Source organism: Emydura macquarii, unplaced genomic scaffold (assembly GCF_026122565.2).
Source record: "Emydura macquarii macquarii isolate MOO-44397 ecotype Brisbane River unplaced genomic scaffold, CSIRO-AGI_Emac_v2 contig_2531, whole genome shotgun sequence".
NCBI classification, from domain to species: domain Eukaryota; kingdom Metazoa; phylum Chordata; order Testudines; family Chelidae; genus Emydura; species Emydura macquarii.
This window is the reverse complement of record NW_027132668.1, coordinates 2,022,617-2,034,010: the sequence shown is the minus strand read 5'-3', so window position 1 is coordinate 2,034,010 and position 11,394 is coordinate 2,022,617. Positions and strand designations below refer to the sequence as shown.

General features: G+C 41.6%; 1 protein-coding gene across 1 annotated transcript in view; it reads right to left on the bottom strand.

Annotated features, from left to right (window-relative positions):
- LOC137163345 (interleukin-1 receptor-like 2) overlaps positions 1 to 11,394 on the bottom strand; it is a 36,662-nt gene that overhangs the window by 21,993 nt on the left and 3,275 nt on the right. The window contains exons 2-5 of the mRNA XM_067563522.1: positions 3,819 to 4,047; positions 3,578 to 3,643; positions 2,780 to 2,849; positions 1,190 to 1,445 (exon numbers count right to left, since the gene is read on the bottom strand). Of these exons, the coding sequence (XP_067419623.1) occupies positions 1,190 to 1,445; positions 2,780 to 2,840 (317 nt within the window). The 5' untranslated portion in view covers positions 2,841 to 2,849; positions 3,578 to 3,643; positions 3,819 to 4,047. The remainder of the gene's footprint in view (positions 1 to 1,189; positions 1,446 to 2,779; positions 2,850 to 3,577; positions 3,644 to 3,818; positions 4,048 to 11,394) is intronic.

Sequence of the window (11,394 nt, the reverse complement as noted above, 5' to 3'; positions counted from 1 at the left end):
AGTCCTTTTCTTTGGGTCTCCCTAATTACTTCAGACTGTCACTGGAACGACTGGTTTAAAAGTCGGAGAGAATTTGTTTGCTCTTAGCGTTTTAATTAGTAAAAATTCCTCCAATCCCTGAAAACTCACAACAAACACTGTTTGAACCTCCTCCATGCAAATACGTGTCCATGAATGAACACTGTCATATCCAGACTAATTGCCTCCAAACAATATCTAGGCAACTGGCTCATGCTGAAGAAACAAATATGTTTATAGAACTTGAGGAGCCTAGGAGAATGCTGTAGCTGTGAAAGGATCAATCAATTTGGATCAGCTGTTAGTTCTTCAAGGGCCATTACAGAGATGGATTTCTAGGACCATCACTACATTTGGATTACAGGTTGAAAATTAAGTCTGGGCATGGTTTTCAGGAACTTTGAAGGTCAGGATGGGCATGAATATTGAAAGCTGTGAGGCAGGGACCAGGGTGCACCTCTTAGGGGAAAAAAAATCATTGGGGCAGATCTTCCACTGGTGTAATTTGTCATGGCTCCATTGAAGTAATTGGAGCTATCACAATTAATACCAGCTGAGGATTTGCCACCATTGTGTTGTATTATCATGATATTTGAACATACACAAACCTCATGATATCATGGCTAGGGCTGGTTAAAAAATTTTAATCGAAGTTTTTCAATGAAAAATGCTTTTCCTTACAACTTTTTGCAACATTTGTAATCTCCTGATTTTCAACTACATGAAATAAAAGATGTTATTACCAAGAAACATCAAACTGTTAACTCCGTTAAATGTTTCATTTCCAATAATTTTGTTTAAAAAAAAAATAAAAAATCTGCAAAATATTCAAATAAAAAAAATCTCCTTTAGTTTGAATGTTTTCTTAGAAAATAAAAAGTATTTTCTGACCAGCCCTAATCATGAAATTGTGTCAGTGCTGAATGTACTTGGGACTCTTTCCAGTGAAGTGTAACAGCCTCATCAAAACTGACACTGCTGTAAATCAAGATGAGTAGCTCTGTTTTTAATAGAAATCATAAGTTTTTGTGAAGTGAAAACTACAAGTTAACCCCTGAATTAATGTTAAAGAAAATAATTCATATTTTTCTTTAATGACTCTTTTTCAAGCTCACATCTACAGCAGGGTAGCTTTTGTAAAAAACCAAACTAAAGGAAAATACATTCTTACCATATGACACATTCATAGGATCCTGAGTCTTCTAAAGTTGCAGGAATAAACCAAAGCAAGTTTTCATGCTGATGTATTCTGGAATGTTTCACTTGCGTTACAGACATTTTTCTCCCATTTTTATACCATGTCAAGCTGTAATTCATGTGCTGAAGAGCTAGTGTTTTATCTAACAAGCAATCAACAGTAAGAGGCTCTCCTACCAGTACAGACACCAAACTTTGGTTACGTAGCACATCATGTACCATGCAGTCCTCTAAAAATATGATGGAGACAAAATAAAAAAATAATAAATAAGTATAGAACTATGGAGAAAATGTTGTTTATTTCTTTAATAGGTTTTCAATATTATCTTTAAATACTCTTTCAGGAGAGACAACTCCAGCATCTACAAACTAAATTATATTTTATAAATATAAAATTGTATCCTATAAATTACACTTAATAATTCTGTTCCATAATAATTCTAACCATAAACAAGTCACAGTTCCCCAGCAATCTGAAATCTAACTATTTTGTGTGCAGGAATTAGGAGAATATCATTAGCAATGGTCCTCTCCAATGTCATAGCTAATTCAGTAATTAAAAATTCCTCACATTGAGTTTAGATTGCATATTTTGTTTCCCCTCTCTTCCTGCTCTGACTTGGAATGTCAAAAGAACTAAACAGCAACTTACCTCTGCTCTCTTTGAAGTCAACCGGTTCTTACCGTTGACTCTGATGGGGGTAGAGTTAGGCTAATACAGAGTACTTTTGGAAAATCTAACCCTCCTTTGTTTTGTAGCAGTACTGTCCACTCTTCAACAGTTCCATCAGACCATTCAATAAATGATTAGTCTGGCCAACATTGACACTCACACTCTGAAACACACTGAATGCAAGAGGAGCATGCCAGCTCCCAGGGAACACTAATTGTTCTCCCCCTGACTTTCTCCATCCCACTCTGCAGAAACCTGACCATAAAATATTGGTGCAAAAGTCCTTCTACGTTCTCCAAGGCTGCACACTGGTGGAGGGTGGGAGACAAGGAGAATTTCACGGGGCTGTCACTTCCAACTTCTACTACTCTGTCTCGTTTATAGGAGCTTTCTGCTGCTTTGTTGTCAGCTGCAGCATGGAATCAACAGAGCTATGAGGCTGTAAAATAGTTTGTCAGCCTAACTTTGCCCAGATCCAGAACAATAAGGTGCATACGTTTTAGGATTGTACACAGACACTGAAAGATTTACAAATATAGGTCTTTAGAATTCTCCACACTGAAAATGTCAAATGTATGTCAAATTTAGGATCTTCGATACTTTTTCCAGTGCCCATTTAAAAATGCCTTTGTGGGCAAAATATGCATAATGCATTGAAAAACTTCACACCAGGACAATTTAAGACCACATTAAACAAAAAACCCATACAGTTTTATAAAGAAAATACTGGCACACCCTAAATACAGAGTTCAGATTAGCATCATTGCTGCTTACTACATCTCTGTTCTTAAATAGCTGTTTTCAGGTATCTGAGAAATAAGTTACTTTACATGTATGTGTAAAAGAGCCCATTTCAGTGTATGCAAATGAGAAACCATCTGATCAACTTACCTGCCTTCAGCAAAGGCAGAAACACTAGGATTATACTACAGGTAAATAAAGCTGCAGCCATTACGTTTTACTAGAGAGGGAGGAAAAAAGATTTAGTAATGTCTCTCAAAGCAGTTCAACAGTTTCTTCAAAACAGAAGAAAAATTACATGCATCTACACTGTAACTTGTATTTTTATAGACCTTTTTGTCCACAAGGATCTCATAAGAACATAAAATGACCATACTGAGTCAGACCAAGGGTGCTTCTAGCCCAGTATCCTGTCTTCCGACAGTGGCCAATGCCAGATGCTTCAAAGGGAATGAACAGAACAGGGCAATTACCAAGTGAACTATACCCTATTGTCCAGCCCTAGCATCTGGCAGTCAGAGGTGTAGGGACATCCAGAGCATTGGGTTTTGTCACTGACCAACATGGCTAATAGCCATTAAAGGACCTAGCCTCCATGAACTTATCTAGCTCCTTTTTTGAAGCCAGTTATACTTTTGGCCTTCACAATATATCCTAGCAACAAGTGTCACACTGTCTGGAGTGGCTCACGACTGAGTGTGCCCACCTCAGGGCAAACTATCAGAAACACAGCAGACACCCCAAACTGGTGGTGTGCTCTATAATTAGATTTCACCAAACCAGTAACAAATGTGAACTCCTGGATCACTGTAACCGTCTTACCATGGAATCACGAACCATCCCCTTAGACTCTCCAATCTACCTTGCTACCCAGGCAAGCTAGACTCAGTGATAAATGGTCACACCAAAAATCACAGAATATTCAGTCCCAAGAGACTAGACACTTACCCCAGATCAACTGGTACCCTGGATCTTACACCAAAGATGATGTCTGTAGCCAATCCTGTAATAAAACTATGGAGAGGTTTATTAACTAAGGGAAAATAAGAATTATTTACAGATTAAAGTGAGCAAACATATACACACAAAGACATCATCATCTAAATCCTAACAGTGACAGAATTGTCATGATTATCAATTCAAAGTGTCTTTCATGGCAGACTCAGGGGTAATCCCTGAGGATATCTACCTCAGACTCTGGTCCTCCCAGAGTTCAAACAGCAAAGAGAGAGGCAGACAAATTTCCTGAGCCTTTATTTTCTCCCTTCAGCTTCCAAGTTCACAGGATGAGCTTCCTTGCATGTAGCTTTTCCAAGGTATGATAGTGCCATTAACCATTCCTTTGTATTGCAATGTTCTTGACAGTCTAGCTCATTTGGATAGTCCTTCTGGATGGCTGTGGGGGACGATTCCCATACCTAGGTTCACAAGTTCAGAACAAACATTTTCTAAGTATTTTCTTATAGCATGGAACACAGATATTACAAGTGAGATTCGTGCATGCAGCAATTTACAAGCATGTCATAGCATCTAAACACTAAATACATTCTCATAGTACTGACACCTATTTTGAGCAAAAACTAACATATAGGGAACTGGTCTGGTCTCCAGCTAGGAGTGTGTTAGTTGTTAGCTAATGCCTGACATTTTGGAAGAGCTAGCACCTGGTTTGCCAGCGTTACAAAGAGTTCCACAGGTTGACTGTGTGTTGTGCGAAGAAGTACTTCCTTATGTTTGTTTTAAACTGGCTGCCTATAATTTCACTGGGTGACCCCCTGGCTCTTGTGTTACATGAAAGAGTATATAACTCTTCTTTATTCACTTTCTCCACCCCATTCATGATTTTATAGACTTCTCTCATTTCCCCCCTTAGTCATCTCTTTTCTAAGATGAACAGTCCCAGTCTTTTTAAATCTCTCCTCATATGGAAGCTGTTCCATACCCCTAATCATTTTTGTTGTTCTTCTCCATACCTTTTCCAATTCTAATATATCTTTATTTAGATGGGGCAACCAGAACTATATGCAATATTCAAGGTGTGGGCATACCATGGATTTATATAATGGCATTATATTTTCTGTCTTATCTGTCCCTTTCCTAATGGTTACTAATATTGTTAGCTGTTTTGACTGCTGCTGCACAGTGAGCCGATATTTTCACAGAATTATTCATGATGACTCCAAAATCTCTTTCACTAGTGTTTTCAACTAATTTAGACCCCATCATTTTGTATGTATAGTTCAGATTATGTTGTCCAATGTGCATTACTTTGCAATTATCAACACTGAATTTCATCTGCCATTCAGTTGCCCAGTCACCCAATTTTGTGAAATCCCTTTGTAACACTTCAGTCTGCTTTGGACTTAACTATCTTGAGTAATTTTGTATTGTTTGCAAACTTTGTCACTTCGCTGTTTACCCCCTTTTCCAGGTCATTTATGAATATGTTGAACAGCACAGGTTCCAGTACAGATCCTCAGGGATAACCACTTTCCATTGTGAAAACTGACCATTTATTTCTATCTGTTTGTTTCCTATCTACAAGAGAACCTTCCCTCTTATCACGACTGCTTACTTTGCTTAAGAGCCTTTGTTTCAGGACCTTGTCAAAAGCTTTCGGAAAGTCAAAGTACACTATATCCACTGGATCATGCTTGTTGATCCCCTCAAAGAGTTCTAACGGATTGGTGAAGCATGATTTCCCTTTACAAAAGTCATGTTGACTCGTCCCCACTATATCGTGTTCATCTATGTGTCTGATTATTCTGTTCTTTACTATAGTTTAAACCAATTTGTCTGGTACTTAAGTTAGGCCTAGGGTATGTCTACACTGCAACATAAGCCCATGCTTGAACTGAAACCTAACTCCCCTGGTGTCTACACGGCAGATGCGCTAACCAGACCTAGGGTCCCACAATCCCCCAAGCACAATTCAAGCTGGAACCCATTGTTTAAGCCCTATTGCTTTGCAATGTAGAATCAGCCCCACTTGACTCATGTCCCAGTAGTCTGCCAGATGTATCCCACAATTCCATGGGACGAACTCCTTACTCCTCTCTATCCCAACAATCTCTAATCCACTCTATTGAAAACGGAAGCCATTCCCTCCTAGGTGTATGGCAGCAGCTCTGGTCTGCATTCACCCATTCTCTTCTGATCACTGCTCCACCAGCACACTATCGGAAAGCCTCTTGGGTTTGCAGTGGCGATCAAACTGAAAGAGCCTTTTCCAAAGCAAGCTGCTTCATGGTCAAGGGAGCACAGCCAAATATTGGTGAATCTCTGGTGCAAGACCATTAAAACTGTAGACTTCAGAAAAGGCACCAGGAATGACCATGCATACCAGTGGACAGCTAAAAAACTGGCAGCTCTGCAGATCTTCTAGACAGGTGATCAGTGCAGGTAGTATAGTATGTACTGGAAGACCAGGGATAAGAACTGCAGCTGGGGCAAACAGCCAACGGCATGACCAGATTCTGGGCATTGCGTCCAGAATGGAGCCAACCGTGCTTCACGATGACCTGGTCAGCCAAGATAATGCCCTGTTGGCCCATAAATCCAACATGGGGAGTGATGGGAGCAAGTAGCAGGCTCCCAGTGCGGAGCATGAAGTGACATTTTTAACAGATTTAGTCCCAGAGTAGGCTGTGGATCAGGATTCTTGGTCCCTACTCGGAAGGGCTGTTTGATCTTTCCCCCCTCGAGAAACAGCCTGCTGCTGCACCTGCAGCAAACCTGCTGGAGACAGAAGCCACCTCAGAGCTCGGTAAGAGTATGGCTCACATTTACAGTTCATTATTACAGGCATTTCTGATGGACGGAGCAATGCAAAAATATAAGGCCTAGCTAGCAGCATGGCCACTAATGGCAGAGTACATCGTAGTGCCTAGGTGACTCTCTTCTCCCTTCCATCCCCCCAAATACACTGAGTTCCGAAATGGTGACTTGGAATTTCAGACATTCATAAACAGCTGTAAAGGTTAGTTTAATTGTCAAATCACAGGTGTTTGCTAGGGTCATTCAGGTTTTCCTTTCAGGAATAAGATATTTGCCATTCTGATCACTCCTCTGGGTCTATGGAGCCACCGGCAAATGGTGAAATGAGTACATGTATTTGGGAAACAGTATTCCATTTCCAAATCTAGTCCATTTCAGTTGGAGGCAGTCCATGAAGTCTGAGGGTCACAAAATCACTTCTCCAAAGTACGAGTGGGGTGTCATTTTTTTCCTCAGAATTGTGCCAACCTGGGTGGAGGAAAGCTGTAGATTTCAGCATGTTTGTGTGAAGCAACAGCAGGATATGCCATTATGTGCTAATGCAGCATCATGCTAATTCCCTCATGGAATCTGACCCATTCCTGGCTGTTGATAGCTGCAAACTGTTCCTGAAGCAGCAACTCTGGATAGTTAGTCACACTGCGGGAAGGCTGTATTTTCCAGGCCCCCATGTATAGCTGACTCCACTCCACTCACAAATGTGCTATTCACTCACTATGTGCTTGAATACATCAGCTGCATACTGTGACGCTGGCTGGATTAGGGGGCCTTTGAGGTGTATTCAGGAGCTCCGATTACTCCCTTCTACACCAATCTCGCATTGGGGGTGTCACACGGGCTGGATTGGGGGGGCATTTATTATATTATTTAATATCAATATGTCAAAATCATCATAATTCATATGAGATATGCCGTGTCAGGTACTGTTAGAAAGGCTATAATGTGCTAAGTAAGCTGATGATGTTTATGTTCATGTGTTATGTGTGTAATGAAAGTTATGGATATGGTTAATATATCTGTATTTCAAATTGTGCTGTGTCTGGGCGACACCCCAGACAGGATGGCTGCAGCACTAGCCTGCTTAATGGTCCATTAAGAAATTCACAGGTACAAGGGGCCCAGGGGGAGAAGCCAGGGATATACCTGATGAGTCACCAGGACTAACTCATGTGACCCTGGACTCCATCTTATTCCTGTAAAATTCCACAAGCAGCATGGCCAAGGCCAAAGGACATAAAAGGCAGCTGCACCACATCCATTTTGTCTTTAGTCTTCACCTACCTCTGGAACAACTCATCTACAACTGAATTGAACTGAAGCTGTGAAACAAAGAACTGAGACCCATCCAGGTACTGGATGTGTACCAGAGGGATTATACAAGCCTGCAAACTCCACAATTCTACTAGAAACCTGGTGTATATGGACTTTCCAATCATTTGTATGTATGTGATTGCTTTAATCCTTTAACATTTCTCTTACAATTTGTTTCTTTCTTTTTATAATAAACATTTAGTTTTAGTTACTAAAGGATTGGCTGGCAGCATGGGATTTTGGGTAAGATCCAAACTTATATTGATCTGGTAGTGTGGCTGACCCTTTGGGGTCAGGAGAAACCTTTGTGGTAAAGAGCATAGAGTTTTAAATAACTGGTCTCTTTACTGGACCTAGTGGCTGATTGGGAGCCAGAGACTGAAATGCAGTAAAGGGGACTGTGTATATTTTTATTTTGGCTTCTTGATAACCAGTGTGTGGAATCAGAAGCACTGCTTGTGGCTGGTTGGGAAGTCTGACTTCAGTGTCACCCACCAGTGCTGGGAGAATCTGCTCTCCTTTTACCGCCTGCTCTGACCTTGGCATTTTCAGGTGGCTACCCTAGGCACGGGCGGGTCACACATACACTGCTAGTTTCCCTCCAGACACTTAGAATAACATCTTCCTCTGTCAGTAGGGCACCACAAGAACAGTATGTCTTCCAAACTATAAAAGGCCTGAAATTACATAAATAACCTTTTGCAGCAAGGGCACCATATGCACCCACTACCCCATTCCCAATATGGCAATTAATTATGAAATTTTTCTGAAACAGAATAAAGGTTATAATTTTAAATGTACCATCATCTCTGCACTTCTGTAACTGCAACTAACAAGGCTGTGTCCAGAGACAGTGTGAAGACTGAAGCATCCCCTTCATAATACGTATTGGTTCACTTTAGAAATGTTACATTTTTTGCCCTTGAGATTCCACAATAATTAATTCTGGGCTGCTCCATTGAGCTACTTTAGACAATAACTCTCTGTTTCTTGTTTTATTTCAGGCCCCTCAATCTACACTGCCTGCTGTTCTTCAGGATCTCAATCCCTGGTCCAACGTACTTTCACGGACCGCTCCAAAAGGAAGTGTTTCCATGATGAAGTTATGGTCAGTGTTCTTGAGAGGGCCAACCAGCCAGTCCAGTCTCATAAGCAGAGGGATGAAAGATTGGAACAATGGCAGAGAGGCTGAGTCTCGCTGCCCCAGTGGAGGACAGGGTTTCAGGGAGGGAGCTGGCATTTACAAAGCAGATCCTGGAACAGGAATGGTGGTTAAGGGAGGAGGACAGAACTCAACAGAGAGCACTGTTTCAGCAACTCATGTCGATAACAGCTGCAAGATCACCAGCGCCTGCTGTCTACCCCACACCATGGCATGATCACCTTGCAACGTAATCCCAGTCTGGCAGTAGCTTGGACATCTCTATGTTGGGGCAGCACCATGCATTCAGGATTCACCAGCGGCTGGGCAGGACAAGTAAACCCTGTGACACTTTCTTTCCTCAATCCCTCTCCAGTAGAAACCTCCAACCTCAAGTGAGGGGAAAACATAGAAAGAAAGGAAAGAAGAATGTGGGGCCAACGGACATGTAGTGGTAGGGGGATTCTATCGGATATTCACTATTTCCTGCCCATTTTTTGTGTATGTAGATTTGTATTGGGAAGGCCAACTGCCATCTCTGTGTGAGTGTTGTACTATTTTAAGACATGTTGACAAATAAAGCATGCTATATTTTCAAGAAAGTTTATTTCTATCATTGCATCACATCAGACAATCATGATTTGAGATGATAAAAAAATCATGTTCAGGAACAATCAAGTACTAGTAAGCAAATGGTACTCCTGCATTGAGCTAGGTACAGCAATTCACATTTCAATAAATTACATCTATAAAACCATGCTGGCACCCCCATACACACACACACACACACACTCATATTCATTATTCATCATGTCATTCAGACTTACATTACATGGCAATCAAGCCCATACCCGTGAACCCATCTATGGCCCTGGCAAAGTTCTGAAACATTGTTGAATATGCTATTAGAACATGATGCAAGGCGGGAAACTCCCACAAACAGTCTTTCAGGCATGACAATGGAATGGCCAGACAGCATTAATGGGTCTCTCTCACCCATTCAAGAATAGATTCTACTAATAGGAACAGTTTACAGTGAAGACTTCACTGTAGGAAACATGTTCACAATGGGGCTTGACTGACCAATGAGAACGACGCCACAGGTCACAAGCCCGGATTGTTCTAGCAAGCTGAAACAGACTATAATGGGAGAGCGTGACATCATCACTTGGCTTCTCTCTCCCCACAACTCAACACCTGAAGGAGCATCTGGAAAACAAAGACCTTTGGACTGGGGGAGGGGAGTCACAGGTGGGGAAAGCAGTCTCTGGCTGTGTGAATTGAAAACCTGTAGCCTGTTTGTACCATCTCTCAGAGTGAGACATTGCTAATTCAAATATTGTTAGTGTGTAGAAAATGTAGACTGAAATCTTATATTTATTTCATTTGGTAAATTATTTTAATCTCTTTCCACTTGCCACTTATAATCACTTAAAACCTATTTTTCTGTAGTCGTTAAACTTGTTTAATGTTTTATCTTAACCAGTATGTTTTTGAGTGAAGTGTTTAGACAAACTCTGCTCGGTAACAAAAGCTGGTGCAGTTCCTTCCACTCTGAGGGAAGGGCGGACTGGATAATAATCTTCGCTGGTCAGGCTTTTTGACTAGGGTATGATGGTATAGATCCTGGGGTCCTGGGCTGAGGAACCAGCTGGAGTTTCTCTATTGTTGGTCCGTGAGTAGCTGGAAAGCGTTCATTGAACTAAGCTGGGTGTGGTCCCTGACTGAGTATGGCTGTGTAAGTGCAGCACCTGCCAGAGGTTTGTGGCTTTTTACATCATCACAGTGTGAGAGGGAGCCCAAGCTGGTCAGACAGAGGGCTCAGTGGTATCCCAGCTACCAGGTGATACACCCTGGGGTTCTACATATCCTCACACCCTCCCAAGCACTACCCCCACCCCTCAACAAAAGAAATGAGACTTTTTCCCCATAAGCACATTCATACACGTATTACTCCCCCTTTTCCATTGGGCCATGCAGGTTCATAATGTGAGAACACAAAGCATCCCTGACTTCTGCTGCCCAGGTGCAATCAGCTCCTGCAGTACTGCACTTTCTAACTGAGGATACCAATCCAGCATCCCTTGGCTGTCATAGGTCCATTCAGAGGGAAATGGCTCACCTCCGGCTTCACGAAGTTTGTTAAGGGCACAGCAAGCCACAATAATGTGGACAGCATTGATGACATTGGTATCCTAACAAGTTTGTAGACACCTCCAACATGATTTTAATCTGCCAAAAGCACATTTCAACAAATGTTCTACAGCTGCTGAGAGTGTAATTAAACTGTCTTTTGCCAGGGCCTCTGAAATCAGAGTACGGCTTCATAAGCCAAATCAAAATGTCATACGTGGGGTCCCAAAGAATAACAGTGGGGACAGTAACACCATTTATGTCAATGTCATTTGGTGGGAATAGCGTGCCAGCCTGTCCATGAATGTAGACTCCCATGTGGCAAAAAAAGCTTTGCTCTCTCTGCTAACTCTGGAAAATGCTGTAGAACCGCAGGTGAATCCCCAAACTCTCCAAGATCATT